General features: G+C 43.5%; 1 protein-coding gene across 1 annotated transcript in view; it reads left to right on the top strand.

Moving 5' to 3' along the window:
* The first annotated feature begins 247 nt into the window (after positions 1–247).
* The window catches only part of KLHL6 (kelch-like family member 6), a 57,010-nt gene continuing 36,704 nt past the window's right edge, over positions 248–20,553 (top strand). The window contains exon 1 of the mRNA XM_010855661.1: positions 248–654. Coding sequence (XP_010853963.1) covers positions 368–654 — 287 coding nt within the window. The 5' untranslated portion in view covers positions 248–367. The remainder of the gene's footprint in view (positions 655–20,553) is intronic.

Genomic DNA, 20,553 nt, shown 5'->3' with positions numbered 1-20,553 from the left:
TGGGATATAGAAGCACCGGAAGTACAAATGTAATGACCAGAACCAGAGGCTTCCTGATCACGGATATGATGGGGGAGGTGGACCAAAATAGCCACACAGCACTAATAAAAGACTCTGAGAAGCCACTCCTTTTCTATGGAGCCCCTTCCTACACACCCTTCTAAGTAATTTCTAACCTTGTGATGATTGCAGAAAGAAGAAGAATAGAAGTTACTGGCGTTTGTAGTAACAGGATGAGAAAGTGCGAGACTTCCTGTTATGTGTGTGTGACAGCTGGTGATAAGTGGAGGGCCCTGCACAGGAAATCCGCCCAGCTTCTGCAATGTGACCTGCCTGAAACTTGGGCGCTCCTTCAGTCTGAGTGTTGATGGCAGGACAAAGGGGCACCTGGACCATGGACGACGTGGTAGAGAAGAGTTTGGAAGGGCCCTTGGCACTGTCTACAGATGAGCCCCCCGAGAAAAGGGGAGACCTGGTAGAAATCTTAAATGGGGATAAGGTAAAATTTGACGACACAGGACTCTCCTTAATTCTGCAGAATGGCCTGGAGACCCTGCGAGTGGAAAACGCTCTGACCGACGTCATCTTGTGTGTGGACATCCAGGAATTCTCCTGCCACCGCGTGGTGCTTGCCGCGGCCAGCAACTATTTCAGGTCAGCAGCCTAGGACCAGAGTCAAATCAGGTGCAGGTCGTAAGGGAAGTCTGAATTGATGTGACAGCCCGATTGAACTGGTTGGCTGTTGTATTGACAGTTAGTCTATCTGTTTAGGTTTGTGTGTCTATTAAAGATATGTACAAAAAAGGAAGCTATTAAACCTTAGAGTTTAGAATTTAAGTCCTACTAAAAGAGAGCTTGCATCATTTCAAAGCAATGTTTATACCTTATGGTGAGCTTTAATGTGTATATGTCTTAGTCCAGAGGGTGGAAGATTACTGAAGTTATGGGATTTTTTTTTCCCCCAGCACCTGACTACTGTGTTGGAAACATAATGCTGTCTTTGTTCACCAACAGACATGGAGAAAAAATGATGTGGCCATTCTTAAAGTTAGCCAATGACTTGCTGAAAAGCAGGGGCTTCTGTTGTTGTGTAGGGAGTAGGGTGGGAAGGGAAAGCAGTTACAAAAGTGCTTTAGAAGTTAGAGACGCCTAGTTATAACAAACTTAGAGATCGGGGTTCCAACCCACTCCAACCCCTTCCTGAGCCCGGACTTAAGGCAAGTAATTTAATGCTCTGAGTTCCTGTTTTGTCATCTGTAAGATGGGAACACTGATGCTTATCTCTCAGGATTATTGTCATAATTAAATGTGAGAGGGAAGAGTTTCACACAGTGCCTAGAATTTAGTAAATGCTTGATATATCTCTGTTGAAATTCTTCACCTCAGTCTATTTCAGCTAAGAACCATGTAGTGAGCAAATTCTTGGGGGAAGGAATGTGGGAGAATCAGGAACCTTGTGAATTTGGCTGGATCCAGAGTTTTTCAGATCAATGTAGACATGGTGGGAACCAGTTTCCAAGGGAAATGTGGATGCAAAAGTTATTTGGGGAACTTGAAGAAGAAATAAAAATTGTAATTCTTCTTATCAAGATTCTTCTTAACTCTTGGTTCTGGCTGAGGAAATTAAAAGCTATTTACTTATGTAAATATCATGGAAGGTATTTTATTTTATTTTTTGAGATGCTTAGGGGAAAATCTTTGGACTTCAAAGAGCAAGGTCTATATGCTGTTGTGAAACTGATCAGGTCCCGTATATAGAACAGGCAAGGGGATATCTGGGTTTGTAGGAAGTAGGGTCTCTATGTGCAGTTATCTGATTTTATTTTTGCAACAGCATGATGAAAGTGCCTGATATGCCCTTTTACAGATGAGGAAATGGAAACCCAACATGACATATCTAGTCATTGCTGGAGCACAGATTGGGCACATTCTAGAAATTTTTGTTTTTATTGCAGTACAAACTGCCCCTAAATTGGAGGCTTTACTCCACTAGAAGCATGTAAAAGGTAACACGTTGGCACAGCCATAAGGCTGGGTTGACTTAGATAAACACATTACTTACTCCACCAGTATCGACCATATGCTTTCACACTGATCACAATCCCTTTCAGAAATGAATGAAAGTCAATTTAGCCTATGTATGTGCTGAGCACTCACTTTCAGGTTTATTCTTTTTGCTTTGAGTCACTAGAAAACTGCAATCATACAACATGTACCTGATTACCAGTTTCATTAGCCGCTCTACCTGGCTACGAAACAGGACTGCCAGCTATGTGGTTTTGCGTACATCACTGGTTTCTCTAGTTCTGGGGTTTCTCAGTCCAAACAGAAGGTGTTTGGGTTCAGGTCCTTCCAAGCCTGATGATCTAGAATACTTAGGGAGACTGTGTGCGGGAGAGTGTGTGCCAGCCCCAGAGACAGCCATAGGGCAATGAAAAGCTGGAGGCAGCCACGTGGTGAATGTGTCTGCCAGTGGATGACAAGTCTCTTCCCAAACTGCCTGGTCATGAAGGGGAATTCCTTCCATTCTTTTTTTTTGATTCTTATCTTAGTATTTCCAGGGTGACTGTCCCCCTATAATGAATGCAATCCCGGAGACAGGATTCTTTTTTTCCGGTGCTACTGTTTAAAATAACTTGTGTTGTTGAGCACTTATTGTAGGTAAAGCCCTGTGCCACCTGTGTCACATACACTGTCCCACTTAATCCTCATGACAGCCCCCCTGATGTGGGGAATTGTCTCCCCAATTCTTGATGAGGAACCCAAGCTTGGAGTGTCTCAGTTAACACAGTGCCCAAGTGGGGTTGGGACCCAAGACTGACATCATGTCTTACATTCCCTCACTGCCTGGCTTGTTTCTAAGATTTTGAAAGGGCCTGGGAGCCAAGTTCCTTTTATGGTCAGGCTTCAGAAGGCCAGAGAGTCTGCTCTGTCTGAGAGGCTTCCGACATAGCCCCCTGAGCTCTGGAGGGCTTGAAGCTGGTTGTAAATTTTGTAGGTTTTTTTTTTCTTATTCATTGAGAATATAAATATTTTCCACTCAGTGATGGAGCCATCATTTATTTAACCAATCCCCTATCGACATACATTTGGATTGTTTCTAATTGTTTGCTATTACAAACAATGTTATAATGAATAATCTTTTATGTCCTTTCATATGCATGCAGGGATGTCTGGGGGAGCCTTTCTAGATGAGAGTTTGCTGAGTCAAAGAGAAATGCAGCTGCAGTTTAGTGGCTATTGCCAAATTCTTCTTAATAGGGGTTCAATAATTTTGAGCTCCCTACAGCCTTCCCAGAACAGGATAGCATCTAACTTTGGGGTTTTTCCCAATCTGATAGATGAGAAATAGTATCTCAAGGTAGTTTTAATTTGCATGTCTCTATTTTGATAAGGTCACATATCTGGTTTTTTTTTTTTTTGTATGTTTTTGAAAATTTTTTCAGTGAATCAGTTAATTTTTTGCTGTGCTGAGTCGTCACTGCTGCATGGGCTTTTCTCTAGCTGGGGAGAGTGGGGACTACCCTATGGCTGTGGTGTGCAGACTTCTCATTGTGGTGGCTTCTCTTGCTGAGTAGCACGAGCTCTTGGGTGCATGGGCTTCAGTAATTGCGGTCCGGGGCTCCAGAGTTGTGGCGCATGGGCTTAATTGTTCCTTGGTATGTGGGGTCTTCCCAGACCAGGGATGGAACCCATGTCTCCTGCATTGGCAGGCGGATTCTTTACCACAGAGCCATCAGGGAAGCCCAGATATATTTTCATATGTTTAAGGGTCATCTGCAGTTCTTTTGTGCTCAGTTGTGTCCAACACCCCATGACCCCATGGACTGTAGCATGTCAGGTTCCTCCATCAATGGGATTTTCTGTGAACCATCATTTCATAGCCTTTCAAATAAAATTTATTTTTATAAAAAATTATTTTAATCAAAATACTACATGCAAATACTTAACAAAAAGTCAAATAGTATTTAAAAGCTAATAATGAAAACCAAAAATTCCTCTTCATTTCCACCACCTGTCAGTTCTGGTCACTAGAGTCCACCATTTTCAATGTTTAGCTGTTACTGTTTCTTCTGTTATTATATTTATATTTATATAAAATATTCTTATACTGCTCTTTCATTTTTCAATGTTAGACATCATTCATTAATTTTCTAGTGTGTCTGATAAGGATTTAGCACTTAAACCCATCTCCCTTACCTATAATCTCTCAGTATAATACTATCACATTTTTGATACATTTGTATTAAAAGTGTACATTATACCCATGAATACATTGTTTTCTGTTGAGCCAAATTGTATGTTACAGTTACATTTTCTTTCTTATAAAACTTTTTGTCTTTCCTAATAACTCACTCTTTTTTTTTTCCATTTGCTTAGTTTTCGGGGTATTTTTTGCTCACAGCCTCTCCATGGTCATGTTTCATGTGGTCCAATGCATCAGAAGATCTGTCAGTTCTATCCACCCCCAGCATTTTTATCACTCCCATTATCCCAAACAGCTTCTCTGAACCTGCTCCCCAGCTACTGTCTAGCTGCTTGTGTAAACACAGTGGCTGTAAATAGGGACTATATTAGTAACTCAGACGATGTAGTTCCCTTTGGGGGCCTATTTAAAAGTCTAGAGTGGAATGAGGAAGCTGGGAAAACACTAGAGTTGAGGCTGAGAAAAGGGTGAGGGAGAACAAAGCTTAGGAAAAATTAGGGAAGTACAGGTTTAACATTTATAACAATGTTTCCAAAACTTTTATAAGACTTCTGGTGTCTTTTATAAGATTGCGACTAAGCTGCCATTTGTGTTTCCTTCTGGACCCTTCCCCAAATCAAAGTCCTTAGAAGGGCTTGTACATCCTGCATACCAGGCCACACTTATCGAATGATCTCCATTTAAGCCAGTGCTTCTGTCCGTTTGCAGGTGAGCATCTCACTGCAGAATACGGCAAATTCTGATGTTGACCCATGAGGGCAACAGTGTTGTGATTCCCAGGGTTGGCAGAGGGAGGAGAGTACCAGTGATGTAGGGAGGGGTTGTCAGGCTACTCTTAGTCCTACGTGATGAGCCACTCTTCCTATGTGAATATATAAGCTTCCAGGCTGAGGCTACCAACAGCAAGCTCCTTTGTTGCTGCTGATGCCTGAAATCTCTGCTTGGACTTGGCCCTGCCTTGTACCTCAGTACTTCCGTCTGTGGGTCTGGTTCCCTGAGGCTGTGATAAGGGGACTTTACTCACTAGCTACAAAAATCAAGCCCAAGGCCAGGAATGGGAAGGGTATTGTGGGTACAGTTTATTAATAATTATTCTGTATTAGCCAATTACTGGATGGCAGAAAGGGGGTCAAGGGTAAACTGGGCTTTACTCTTAAGCTCTGTTTAGATGTAATTCTTGGCGTTTTCTCCATAATAATGTAAACTATCTAGAAAGGAGCCAGCAAGTGCAGGTGATAGAATAAACAAAGATGAGTTACAGCCGTCTGAGTCTGGATTTAAAATCTGGCTAATGGCAAAAACATCGAGGATTGCTACTGCCACACTGGGCATTGCTAGGGAACTCAGATGAACTGATAACTGTACTTCTAGCATTGGGGTGTGTATTTTACACCTTTAATATTGTCCTTTTGGCAGAACCATTATGGTGGTTAATAATTAAGTACTATAGATCTATAGTCTCTTACCTGCAATTTCAAAATCCCCAAAGTGCTAAAAATGGGAAAGTTTTCCATAATTTATTTGATCACCAAATCTAACTGGAACTCCACTCACCTGGTGAAGAGACAGCTTCTGAACTGAGAGGAGGCTACTTAGACTCTTTATTTTCCTTAAGACAACTATTCATATATTCACTGCCGAGGTGCGTGCTACTGTGTTGAACTGAGGAGTGTTGGAGGTGCTATGTAGTATTCGTGATATGGTAAAAGCCGAACAATTCTGAATGCCAGAGCACATCTGGCTGCAAGATTTTGCGGTAAGGGGTTAGGAGATTTTCTGATAAAGTTAATTTTCATTTTGGGGGTGGTTCTTCCACCTTTTTTCCTGCATATTTTATACTTACTTGTTGTTGTTCAGTCGCTCAGTTGTGTCTGACTCTTTGTGACCCTATGGACTGCAGCATACCAGGGTTCCCTGTATTTCACTGTCTCCCAGAGTTTGCTCAAATTTGTGTGCATTGAGTCGGTGATGCCATTCAACCATCTCATTCTCCTTTGTCTCTTTCTCCCTCCTGTCCTCAATCTTTCCCAGCATCAGGGTCTTTTCCAATGAATTTATACTTATATTACATACTTATACTTGTAAACATGGTTTCCATATGATCTGCGTCCTGTTCTGCACCCTTTTTTCTTGTTATCTTTAGCCTATAGTGCTCCATAGTTTTCATAAATACTATTTATTTATTTAGCTATCATTCTTAACAGATGCATAATATGAAAATCATTCATTATGAATATAGGTTGCTTTCAAAATTTTGTTTTTATAAAGTATGTGGTAATAAACACCTTGTATTAAGTACTTAGGGCTTCCCAGATGGCTCAGTGGCAAAGAATCTGCCTGCCAATACAGGAGACTTAGGATGTGCAGTTCGATCCCTGAGTTGGGGAGATCCCCTGGAGGAGGAAATGACAACCCACTCCAGTACTCTTGCCAGAATAATCCCATAGACAGAGGAGTCTGGTGGGCTACAGTCCATGGGGTAACATACACGACTTAGTGACTAAGCATACATACACATTAAGTACTTTTCACAGTTTGGAAATGGAAAACTAACATTTTTTGAGTATTTATCACATGCCAGGAACTTTGTTGGATTCTTTTTTATTTGATTTAATCTTCAAAATATTGGCAGTTAAATAACAAGTTGATAGCGTTTGTCTCCATTTCACCCTCCAGGGAATTCACTTCAATAGGAAGAATGGTTTCCATATTGGGACCCAACCTGAAGGTAGACCTCTCCACTGGGCAGAAATATGGCCGTTAGGACATTGCCTGTGAAAGACCATTAACTCCCTCTCCCTTCCATGCACAAGTGTGGTCTACATAAGCTGAAAATGACAAGAAGATGTAAAAATTATTGCCTTTGTGTGCATATACACACAGGCATAGGCAGACAGTAGGAATGCTCACCCAATTTGAGTCTGGGGGCTGAGCTGACAGATCCTGGTAGCAGAGACCCAGCATGCCTGAGGGTACTGGCCTGGGTCAAAGGGCCAAGTTAGAAATAAATACGCAGGTCAGGGTGTGAGGTAAAGAGACATCATGCTTTGAAAGCACAGGACTTCAGACCCTATGGGACATCATTGGGGCTGGAATTGGTAAGTGCCGACAGAGTGGAAAGAACACCATCTCAAGGTTCTGTCACTGGCATTTGAGTCCTTCCCCTGCCACTTCTTGGCTGTGCAATACTGGAGAAATTGTTTGGCTTCTCTGAGGCTCAGCAGATTATCAACAACACAGTGAAGCTGATGATTTGCATCTACCTCTCCGGGTGAGTTAGTCTGACATACACATAATAAAATGGATTCATTTATAAATGTATTTCTCTCAACATTTTATTCCTGGCAATAAGTCAGATTTCTTAGTTCCAAGGAACAGAAATCAATTGACTCTTTTGGGAAGGGATTTATGTAGGTAACTCCTCCCGAAGGCTAGAGTACCAAACTCAGAAAACAGACAACAGCAAAGGGAGGCCAGGCAGTGTCCAGGACCAGAGCCTAAAGCCACTTCAAACCCATGGTGAGGAGGACTTGGAAGCCAATGCTAGCACAGCTGTGGCCCCTGGCACGATTCCACTGCTGTCTTGGGAAACCAGAGGCTGCTGCTATTTCTGCTGCTTCTACTAGAATAGGTTCTCTGTTTCTGCCTCTTTGTGTTACCAGCTCCCAGTTCAGAGCCTGGGGTTGGTTTATCTGATTGGTCAAGTCTGAGTTAGACACATTAGGTTGTTAGCTGTGACAGAAGCTGGGAAAGTGAGCATCAAGCTTTTGTAGCTTCTGGATAGGGAAGTGGCTTCTGTGCCACACACCATCTTATTCAAACAGAGTTGTGCCACACCTCGGGAGGGTTTCAGGTGTTGGGCAACCAAAAAATGCCAAGGATTCTTTACATGCAGCTACTATGTGACAGGCCTACATTAGATATAGAACAAGGCTTAAAGTAATATGAGCTAAACAAGTATTAGGGAATTTCACTGCCGTTGTCACATATGCATCAGAAATAAAGCTTCTGAGATCTTAGAAGAGAAGAGGACCATTACTTGCATTTTTATTCCTCCTTTCCCTCCAAATTGTAGGTAGTCCTTTGCATTCTATAAAGTAGGCTGAATGCTGAAGAATTGATGCTTTTGAACTGTGGTGTTGGTGAAGACTCTTGAGAGTGCCTTGGACTGCAAGGAGATCCAACCAGTCAATCCTAAAGGAACTCAGTCCTGAATATTCATTGGAAGGACTGATGCTGAAGCTGAAGCTCCAATACGTTGGCCACTGGATGCCAAGAACCTACTCATTAGAAAAGACCCTGATGCTGGGAATGATTGAAGGCAGGAGGAGAAGGGGATGACAAAGGATGAGATCACTGACTCAATGGACTTGAGTTTGAGCAAGCTCTGGATGATGTGAAGGACATGGAAGCCTGGTGTACTGCAGTCCTTGGGTTCACAAAGAATCAGACATGCCTGAGCAACTGAACAGCAACAGCAACTGTACATACCTGTGAGAATGTGTGGCGTGAAGGCATCATCCATCTTACATGGAACTGGAATCAGCTTGAAAGTGGGATGAGCTGCTGCTGCAGAAGCAGACACCCTGTAAATGTTTGACATGAATAAAAACTTGATATTCCTCCTGCAGGTTCTGTCACTGATTAAGTGGCATCCTGGTCAGAGCAGGAAGTACTCAAAGAGTCAGGAGTCTATTGCACAACTTCAGAAAAGGGAAGGATGATAAAGCGTGGTCACCACAGGAAAAACTAGAAGGAGCAGTTAGGAAATCCAAAATGCTTCACAACATTGTGGATTCGACAGGCCACTCATGTGACCCTCTGGGCACAGATGTGCCGTGCCCACAGAGTGACTTCTGCAGACCTTTGAAAGATGCTGGCAGGGGTTGCTGTCTCAGGGCAGAGTGCAATCAGGTCTTTTGAATTCTCAATAAAACGTCATCTCTGTCACTTCCACCCTAGCATCTAGGGCATAGGGATCTTTTTCAATCAGGAAGAGAAAAAAATATTCTTCTCCAGTTTTGAACAATGTTCCATTTAGCATTCAACTAAAACACACAGAGAAATAATTTCGTCATTTACATCTCAAGTTCTGACCTTTATCTCTGAATCAAATACATGGATATGTAACTGTCCCTCTATGAAAATGCCTTTACAGAGCTAGATTCTAACATAGTAAACACCAAACAGCCCCTGAGATGAGAGGGCCAGATGCAGAATATCTGTGCTTTTGATAAAACCACCTTGGAGCTCACCATCCATGCCATTGCTCAGTGTTCTATAGCGGTCAGCATTCTCTGGGCTGTGAGGGATAGAAACTCAAAGTTAACCAGCTTAGGCAAAAGAGGAAGGTGTTTGGCCACATAACCAAAGCATAGGAAGGGCTGGGAGGCAGCAGAGCCCAGGAGGAAGAGGAACAAGGCCTTGGAAGCAGTCAGGGAGCTCCCTTCCCACCCTCGCTTGGCGCTCAGGTGGGGCTGCTCAGGTGCACTGCAGCCTCACGATGTGGAATTTGCCTGTTGGCGGCTCTGAATCTCACTTCTCTTGGTTTCTGTTCCAGAGAGCGCTGAGGGGTAGCTGCAGTTGGAAAGTCCCCAAGAAAGACTGATTGACCCAGCTCCATTCAATTACCCAATCTGAGAGTAATCACTGGCAGGGATATGGGGCATGACAGTCACCCCAGCTCAGCTCAGGAGTCCACTGATGGACAGACAGGTGTGCGTGTGTGTGTGTGTGTGTGAGACGAAAAAGACAGAGAGGTCAGTAAAATGGTGAGAGCTCCTATTTTAACCACATGATTGGGGTAGAACCTGGGTGGGAGGAAGAGCATTTTCTAGAAAGAATAGGGATAACTGGACCAAAGGAAAAGTACATTTCCATTAAATAAAGATAACAGATCCTGGCTTACTTTTTAATTAACCAACCTGTTACACTTCTGGATTTGCTTTGACTGTCAGGAAGCTCAGTACATTAGGTTTCCTTAGCCTAGGTTTCTGTGATATAGTCTTCTCCTACTTTAATCCCTTAGTTCTTATCTTCTTATTTTTTGTGTTAGTTTGTGTTTTATAACACCTCTGCTGCTTTAGTATAAGCCCTCTCCAGTTCTTTCAGAGAGGCCATTTCTGTATAAAAAGATAAATTTCCTTTGTTATGAAAGAATATCTCTTAGCCAACCTACATATCCTCTGTCAGCTGTAAGGACTTTTTTATTCTTTTAATACATGTAACATTTTTGGAAAGGCTACAATAATCGCAGGAGTGCTGATACTGTTATGACTCTAAAACACAATCAAACCAAAAGTTGCATCATGGCCTTTTTCTGAGGAGACACTCAGAAATCTATAAAAAGTAACCATCAGCAATTTTGCATATAATGACTCAGGTCTGGGGTCAAGTAAGAGCTGCCTGTTGTCAAGAGATCATATGTTGTGTGGAGCAAGCTCAGACTTGCAGGGGGCTGGCATATAAAGGGCATTTTGGTGTTGGGGGTGTTAGGGGAGGGTTTATGTCTCATGAATAATTTCAAGAAGGTGAGGTTGGTGGACCCAGCACACAAACGAAACGACAAAGATTCCACATATATGTGTTAATATATGATTGTTTTTCCCCTTCTGACTTACTACACTCTGTGACAGACTCTAGCTAGGTCTAACCACATTTCTACAAATGACCCAATATCAGTCCTTTTTATGGTTGAGTAATATTCCATTGTATATATGTGCCACCTCTTCTTTATCCATTCATCAGCTAAATGGTCCAGAGGAACCTATCTGCAGGGCAGGAATACAGATGCAGATGTAGAGAACAGAGGGGTGAACATAGAGATAGGGGAGGGTTAGAGGTTACAGTTGTCATGCAGCCTAAGCATAAGACCACAGGAAGAAGGGTAGGGTTGGAGTAAAGAATATTTCAAGGGCCAATAAGGCCAAGAGAGATGGGCAGGGGTGACCATGAAAGGTTTGTTGGGTTAGGATGAAATTTTGGAATGTAAATTTTAGGATGTAAATTTTGGAATGTATAGGAAGTAGGAAGCCAGGGAAGAGTTTTAATTAGGAAAGTGAGAAAGTGATCCAGCCTCTCTGTTAAAATAACCCTCTGGGCTGTGATGTGGAGGTCCTGACCTAGGGGCACCCTCAGGTGGCTGCAGAAATTACAGGTAGAGAAGATTAGGTTGGAATTAAGGCTAAGGCAGTGGGGATAAGGAGACAGTTTCAAGAGACATTCAGAGTCCTCTCTGAGGGCCCTCAGGGCAGCCAGACAACAAGGAAGAGGGTGCCATTGGTTGGCGAGAAGGGGAAGAAGAAAATAAGGCTTGGGGACTGGAAGACAAACCCCACTTCTCTGAGCTTCAAGATTGGAAAGAGAAAGAGAAGGCAGTTTAACTCTTTCAATCCTTCACCCACCCATGCCCCTCCATTGTGGGCCAGAGCCCAGACACAGAACAAGCGATATCAAAGTCAACTCAAATTCTGAACTTCTTTCTCAAACACTTTGAGGGAGACACACACCATACCCATTCCCCTCTCTTATCCACATCTTTGATACCTGTTGGCTTTTTGGATATCTTTGTATGAATTTTTAAAAAGTCTTATCCGGGCAGACCAGTTAGAAATAGGTGCTCCTTTCCCTAGGGACTGTAGCAGTCCACATCAGGGCTCAAAGCTTGGCAAGTGCAGCTGGAGGTCCATCCCAAATCTGACCACATCTGGGTGGCCCTGAGGGTAGCCCAGCCTGAAGGAACTTCTTCACTTCTTGCTTCAAAATTCCTCTCCATCTGCAGCTGGAACATCTTTCGCCCTCCCCCTTTCCCCTGGATTCTGTGTCATAAAAGCCCAAAGAACAGTCTTGGAGGTCCATATTCCTCTTTGGCAGCTTGTGGCAGGGGAAGTCTGGAGCACGTGTAGAGTCATCTTTGTCCTATCACAAGATGGATAACTTTTAGGACTGGGGAAGCCTCAACAATTGATCTCCTCGGGGTGAGGATTGGGACCACTCTGCATGTTTTTAAGCGGTCAGAGCCAGGGAGTGCTCAGAAAAATTTCACAAAGCAGAAGCTGAGCCTCGATTTCTGGAAAATAGCATGGAGGCCATAAGAAACCAGCATGGGGTTCTAGGGGGCTGAGATGGAAAATGTCTGGGCAAAGAGGGTGATAAGGAGCCTCCAGGGCAACAGTCTAGTCAGGATGTGGCAGTAGACAGCAAGCGCAAATGCTGACTCTGCTCCCAGCTCAAGGGAAGTGAGAATCAGAGCAGATCTCACTGAAGAGGGTTGTGAGGGAAGTGGTGTTTCTTTAGGGGAAGCCAGGGGAACCTTTGGCCAAAGAGATGAAAGATGTGCAAAGCAAATTAAGATGAAAAACAATCACCATGCTTTGTAATGTAAAATCTTGGGTAGCAGGGCTTAGGATAAACACCGCGGGACTGGAGTCCCAATTTGGAGAATCACTAGAAAATCACTAGAATCACAGAGCTCTTCACACACATACCTTGCTCCCATCAATCAGTCTTGAAGGTTATTGTTAGTTATTCTCATGGCAGTTAGAGGAGAAACGTGGGTTTGGAGACAAGGGGAGTTCACTTGGCCTACAGGATCAAGTACAGGACTGCATATGTAGTTTCCTTTTCCTCCATCCATCCAACAATAGGCCAGTAAATAAGAATTGAGAGAGAAATAAAATCCAACTCCTGCCTCTAAGATCCTTAAGAATCTAATAGAGGGAAAAGGCACAGTAAAAATGGGCTCTATGGGACTTCCCTGGTGATCCAGTGGTTGAGAATCTGCTTGCCAATGCAAGGAGACTCGGGTGTGATCCCTGCTCCGGGAAGATTCCACATGCCACAGGGCAACTAATCCTGTGCGCCATGACTACAAAGTCCATGCAGCAACCACTGAAGGCTCTAAGCACCAGTGAAGACGCAGCACAGACCAGTAAATAAATAAATAAAATTAATAATTTAAAAAAAAAGGCCTTGTAGAATGTACAGAGTCCTGTCTGTAACCCAGAGTCTTGATGTAAACAGAGGCACGTGTTGGAAATTTCTAGCTATGGGATGGGGAAGCAGAGTACACAGATCAGACTGTGAAGGGCAGTGTGTAGTAACATTGAGAGTACTTTAATGTTTCTTTTTCTGGGCACTTGTTATACAATCTTCTTTAGCATTTGGTCCCATTTTTTATTCAGGATTTCTCTTGTCCAGTTGTATCTGTCAGGATTCTGCATTGCAAATGGCAGATACTCAGTTCAGACTGGTTGAAGCACATAGAAAAAAAATTTATTTCCACACATGATTTGAAAGTCCAAGGGTATTGGTTTCAGGGCTGGTTGGATCATTGTGCTCAAATAATGTCATCAGTTTCACTGTCTCTTGTTTCTACTCTCCTTTGTGTTGGTCTCTCTCTCAGGGGATCTTCACACGTGGAAGCAAGAAGGTCTCTAGCCTCTCAGAACTTTTATTTCTCTCAGCTCAGTAGCCCCACTGGGAAGAGAGTTTCTCTTTCCCAATAATTCTGGAGAAGTTCTGGAATTGGTTTCAACTGAACTGGCTTCTTCGTGTGCCCATCTGTGACCCAGGCACTGTGGCTTGGAAGACATATGGACTGTGCTAACCTTAGTCTAAGAGGTGGGACTAGTTCCATACAACCCTCCCAGACTGGTATTGGAGGAGGGATAGTTCCTCAAAGGAAAATCTGAGCACTCCTCCTAAAATGACTAGCAATGATGTTGGGCAGCCAAAATAAGAACTTCCATTATATCTTTGTGACTGAATCATTGCTGAATTCTGGCCACAAGCATTTGCTGTGACTGGTGCTGTTGTTTTAAGGTTTTTAAAATAACATGTATTTCTTAAAAGTTAACATGTGCATAACAAGAAATAAAAAAACACAAGAAGCTAAAAATAAAGTCATTCATAATTGCCATCGGTTTACCGATGTGTCCTTTGATGTGTCCTTCTAGGTCTCATTTGTGTATTTTCACAACTAAGCATCCCTTTTTATGTAATTAAGACCATACAGTTGTATATCATGCTGTTTCACATATCATGAATCTTTACCATTTCAAAGTCCCAAAGCTATGAGTATTTTGATAACCAGGAATATACTATGCCAACTCAATCTGGAAGGAAAAAAATTGTAATCCTGCCTTTCTCAGTGACAAAATTTCAGAAAAGACAAAAATGGCAAATGGATGACCAATGTGTATTCTGCCTGACCTGCAGGTCAGTACAAGCCCTTCTTTCTGTCGTAAATTCCCATCGATGCCATGCAGAGGCCTCAGCAGTGGTCCAGTAGGGATGGGAGGGCTGCTTCTATAGAAACAAGGCTGGTGTTCAGTTCCATAGAGGTACATGTGCAGCGTCCTTAAGGAGTGGTGAACTTGGGCAAGGGGCTTGGCAGAGACAGTTCTTTTGAGGTCTGATGGTATTTAGAGGCAGGTGGGGGCAGCTCCAGGGTTCCAGCCTGTCTGTTCGTTTGGAGAAAATATTGAGGGAGCAGCTGAGAATTCAGGGAGCTGACTCCAGGCCCTGAAGAGAGACAGCAGAGTACTGTTGGTCATTTCTCTAGAGTGGAAGGAGAGATGGCCATGAACCTCCAAATCCTTCTCTGAGGGCACCCCTCCAGGTATATGAGATTTACATGTGTGCAGCAGATAAGAACAAGGAATTGCACACTGTTTGTTACTAATAGGGCTTTGCCACCACATCCTGTTTCAGAACTCCTAGGTCTAGTGAAATGTGGTACTTGAATGTAAGCTGCAGGGGCCCTGTCTAAACAGCTAAGGTAGAGAAAGACTTAAGAGGCCAGGACAAGGCCTGCTTCCATCTGAATCCCCACCAGGTTGGGAAATGGTGGAGGAGTACTACTCCTGCCCTGCAAACTCCCAATGTAGGGGGCAGCCTTAGGCCTCATGGAATTCTAGGAGGTCTGGATCTCAGAAGATGAGAAAAAGAAACTACAGGAAGGGAAGACTCTCAAGGGTGTATCTGTCCCAGAACCACAACCAGTTATTTCCTTGACCTGGACCTTAGTCCAATCTCCTTCTCGGGGTTAGCCAAGGGGAATTGAGTTGGGAAATGAGGTGACCTCTCTCTAGGGCAGTGATTTTAAACAATTGTGGGTGGGGGCTGGGTGAGCTGAGTAACATTTATATTCCCAGCTCCACTGCCAGAAATTTTGTTCAGAAGGTCTAGGGTGGGTGGGGTTCAGAATTCTGCTTTCTTAATAAACAACCCAGGAATTCTGATGCAAGTCGTGCATGGCATATACTTTGAGACCCATCATCCTTGAGGCTGGAGTGCCTGCAGGCCAGGGATGTGGGCAGGACTCCTGTGCTGGGACAGGGTCTACATCGTAGGGTTTAGGGAATAGCCTGAGGTCAGAAACTGGGCTGAGCCACATGTCTACACAGGTCTTTTGTCTAGGAAATGGCAGGTGGAAGGTTTGGTGCCTTAGCTTAGAGGTGCTGGGGACCATAGACAGTGATGTCATCCAATGCTAGGGTCACCCTTGCTTCCGCTGACTCTGTGTTTCCTTTGCAGAGGAAACCCCTTTGGCCACATTGGGTTTACTTAATCCTTTCTTTTTAAAAGATATTTATTTATTCGGCTGCACTAGGTCTTAGCTGTGGCATGTGGGATCTTTAGTTGCAGCAAGCGAATTCCTAGTTGAAGCATGAGGATTCTTAGTTGCACATGCAAACTCTTGTTGGGGCATGTGGAATCTACTTCCCTGCCAGGGACTGAATGCAGGTTCCCTGCATCGGGAGAGCAGAGTCTTAGCCGCTGGACCACCAGGGAGGTCCCTCAAAAATCCTTTCTTAACAGTATAGTGTTCATTGAGCAGCACATGATTGCTAATTTAAAAAACATTTTTGGCCAGTTGTATGCATATTGACATATATCCTTTTTAAAAATTTTTAACTGGAGGATAATTGCTTTACAATATCATGTTGGTTTCTGCAGTACAACAATGTGAATCAGCTATAAGAATACACATATCCTTAAGTAGAATTTAACTCAGTTTGCAACCAACGTTAGAGCTATTCCAACCCTGAATACCTCACTGATGCAGAGGAGTTAGTTCTTGGTATAAATGTGATGGTGAAGGGATTAGAAGAACAGGACGGGGGCAACATGGGTGTAGCTGGTCTAGGAAAGACAGGGGGGTGGTGATGGAGGTGGATATTTGCTTATAGTACTGTGATTGGGGTTAGAGCCTCAGGAGGCAGGAAGTTAAGTGTGGAGGCCTGGAGGGTGGGAGGAACCAAAGCAAAGTTGGGCTGATTGAAAATTCTGAATGGATGACATTTAGGAGCTGTTGGAACATGAGCTTACTGAATTTGTGAGTGGGAAGTTTTGGTGTGGGTGCGTTCTCTTTAAGCTCCAGGCATTGGACTCAGGGGTGTGATGGGTGTTCTCAATGGGCAGGTCTCTTTGGGCCTCATCCTGTAGAATGCTTCATAATTTTTGGAGGGGCAGAGCCCTGTCAAAAGCAAACATGGAAGATCTAGAAGCACAAGTTTGCTGTCATTCATTCATGTATTCTCTCTCCAAATATTTACTGAATGTCTCCTTAGGTTCCAGGCACTATTCTAGCCCTGAGGATATAGTGTTGAGCACAGCATAGCCCCTGTCCTCACTCAGCTCATGTTCTAGCAGAGAGACAATTATTAAACTCATTAACAATAGATGTGTAATATAGCTTCAGGTTGGTACAGGATCGTGAAGAAAAACAATGGAGATGACATTAGGGAGTGATTATTTTAGACTGAGTGTCAGGGACGGTCACCCTGAGGCAGTGACATCCGAGTAGAGACCTGAATAAAGTCAGGAGTGAGGCTGGCAGAGCTTGGAGGGGAGTGAAGCCCAGACAGAAGGATGGGGCCATGGCCTGACTTCATTACAGGAGACTTTGGCCCATGGTTATTTCCATGGCTATTGTGGGAGATGAACTCTATTTTGGGGTCGGCACTGACTCACTGCTGAAGTATTGGGCAACTGATTCCCTATGGTGAGACTATTTCTAACTGTGAAAAGAGGATCTTCATAGCTACCTCTGTTTTACAAGAATCTCAAGAGACTTGGTGTCTGTCTAGAAAGTATTTTTATTACACAAAGATTTTGTTTCCTGCAGAAGCTAAGGGATAAATGGTTAGCAACAAACCTAGCTGTGCTCTCAGGGAGCAAAATGTGGCCTGGTTCACTCAATGCTGACACTAGTTGATCCCCTAAAGATGGCCTTGAACTCTTGCTGTTTTCCTTGATGTTAGTGCACTGGTGAGCACCAGATCAAAGTCCCTAGGTTCTGGGTCCCATTCTATTGCTGACAACCTGTAGGGTCTTGGTCAATTCACTTAACTTTTGCTTCAGTCTGTCACCTATAAAATGGGTATGTTAGGGACTTCCCTGGAAGCCCAGAGGTTAAGAATTCGTTTTCCAATGCAGGCGTGGTGGGTTCGATCCCTGGTTGGGGAACTAAGATCCCACACGCCGAGGGGCAACTAAGCCTGTGTGTCACAACTACTGAGCCTGTGTGCTGCAACTAGAGAGAAGCCTGTGAGCCATAGCGAAGGCTTGACACAGCCATAAATAAATAAATTTTAGAATGGATATAATAGTCAAAAGAGATTCTGCTGTTTGGCCTACAAATGCTATAAATCTAGCTGTGGGAGATTACTGTTATTAAAGTGGAAAGCTAGGGCCCACTTTGCCCGGGTTGTGGACCTTTCATGGGGTCACAACGTTGCCAAAGTGTTTCCGTTTATCTCCCAGGGAGCAGCAGCAGGCCTAGGAGTTTGGTCTATGAGAAATATATAGTTTTCTCCTTAGTTTCATCTTATCTGTGTTCAGCATGGTGTCTGTGGCCAAGGAGAGTTTATTTAAGTGGCAGAAAATCAGTGAAAAAAGTCTCAGAGAAAAGCAGAGAAATGCTGGCACTTTCGGACCCAAACAAGGCAAAAGAAAAAACTTCCAAGGGGGCTCTGTGTCTAAAGACATAGTCTTTACAGCACGCCCTTCCTCTCTCTCCTATGAACATTTATTGAGCTCCTATTGTGTGCCCACACCATGCTAATGTCCCTAGGCCAGTTTGTGAGCAGCCCTGGCCCTAATTCTAGGCTGGATGGGTGGTAGACAGATGTGCAGAGACCTGACTGGAAGCAAGCCCAATGCTGGCAGGTCCAGGGTTGTGAGATAGAGTGGGGTTGGCCGTCTGCTCCAAGTATCTCCCTGACCAGCCAGAGATGCCTTGCCTTAGTGAGTGCTAGCTATTGTTCCAACCTCTTTGTGAGTATTATCTTATCCTTCCCAGAAGCTCACTGGGGTAGGGACTATTGTTAATCATTTTACAGAGAAGGAAACCAAGGTTTGCTCACTTGTGACATGGTGAGATAGCATCTCACAGCTCTCTCCACCTTCCAACAGCCAGGACTGCAGTGCTTTTCCCGCCCTCCCTAGGCTCCTGGGGTCACTCTGCTTGTGCAGAGTGCTTGTCACCCACACACATCAAAACCCAGAGGGGCCTGAGAATTGACCTCCTCCAGGAGTGGCCTGTAACTGTCAGAGGTGCCAGAGTATCACAGCCCAACTTTGCCTCTTGTTGGGACTACTCTGGAATGTCTTCTTCAGAGGTCCTGCAGGACTAGGCCAAAGTGATTTTCTGTATGACTTTTGCTTTGCTTGGCCTCCTCCCCTCCTCATCTTCCCTCCTACATACCCCTAATACATCACCAGCTCTTGAGGGCTGGTTTCTGGGAGATTCAGACACCCAATTATGTATTAGCTGAACTGGGGCAGGATGTTGTTCAGTGACAGATTCTAAGAGAGAATTCAGAAGTTGTATCTAGCAGTAATAGCCCCACCAAGAGTCCAAATGATCTCAGAGAGCCCATATAATTATGTCATCTGGGACCTGCAAAATGCATAAGAGCCCCTCAAAGTACAAGGCATTTAATTAGACAATTTATATACCTATCTCATTTAATATCAAAACATGTCTAGAGCAGAGTAGACTTTTTCAATTTTCCTTAGAATGTATGAGATCATTCAGATTCAACAAAATCACTTTTTACCAATTTTAAAATCACGTATCAGGTGAAGGGGTATTTCTAAATTTCACCTGGGTAGGATTCCAGTGATATGCTGCCTTAATTACATGAAGCTTCATTTGACCCCATTATCATTGCCCACCCTCTCCATCTAAATGTTCTATTTCCCATGTGTTCATGTATATGACATTCATGTGGGTGACATTGACTTTATCCCCTGAGATGTTTGCAGATCTTGGTGACCCAACAGCAGAGTTCAGGATTAATGTTTTAGGGCTGCACTGCCTAACAGACTCACCTCTAGCCTCATGTGGCTACTGAACATTTGAATTATGGCTGGTATGGACTGAGATGTGCTTTAAGTGTAAAGTATACATGAGGGATTTTGAAGGCTTAGTATTAAAAAAAAAGAATGTAAATTATCTCATTCGTAGCTAAAAATATTTACTACATGTTGAAGTGATAATATTTCTGTATGTATTAGGTTAAATAAAAGATTAAAATTAATTTTATCTCATTTTTTTATGTTTAAAATTATGGTTGCTAGGAAATTTTAAATTACACATATAGCTTGCGTCAGATTTCTATCAGGTAACTCTGCTATAGAGACTCAAAGGGAGGTTTAGGGAATGAGGTTGTCCAACTCCTCCTAGGAAGGCAGGTTGAGTTAAGGAACTGTGTGTTTGCTGTGATGGCAGAGTCCTCTATGGAATCAGGAGGCAGCAAGGTGAGGGCTTCATGATCACACTTTACAAGGTGTGTGGTTCCACACATGACTCTGTGCCCTTCTGGCCAAGAGAGTTTACGGCTGAAAAAATTGGCGTGTAAATTAGTTATCTGTCCAAAGGACATCACTGCTTCTTTGATTCCAGCCTGGGATTTGTTAACTTTACAGAATGCACATTTACTGTCTGGGTCATGCTGTCATCTTCTGAGGGGAGAAGGGTGAGGAGGCCAGTTGAGGGAGGAGAGAAGAAGGGGAGGGGATTGTTACGATGAAAACAAAGACAGGAAGAAGGACAGAGGGAGACCCAGGGGAGAAGATCTCACTGGCGCAAACAAAATGTTCAAGAAGTCAACTGGTCAAGTAATTCCTTCTCTTTCTTTTTCTCTCTTTTCTCAATGTCTTTCTTTCTGATTTTTTGATGTTTGTTCCTAGAAAATCACAAGCAGTCACCTCTGTTTTGTAGATGAGGAAACAGCAGAAAGAAACTGGCCAGTGATTTCCAGAGATAAATAGGAGGTGTGGCAAAGGGCGCAGGAAGAGAATTTAGAGATACAGTGCCCTCGGTGTTGGGGTGC

The sequence above is a fragment of the Bison bison genome, unplaced genomic scaffold (assembly GCF_000754665.1).
Source record: "Bison bison bison isolate TAMUID 2011002044 unplaced genomic scaffold, Bison_UMD1.0 scf7180017864367, whole genome shotgun sequence".
NCBI classification, from domain to species: domain Eukaryota; kingdom Metazoa; phylum Chordata; class Mammalia; order Artiodactyla; family Bovidae; genus Bison; species Bison bison.
This window is presented reverse-complemented; position numbering and strand designations above follow the sequence as displayed.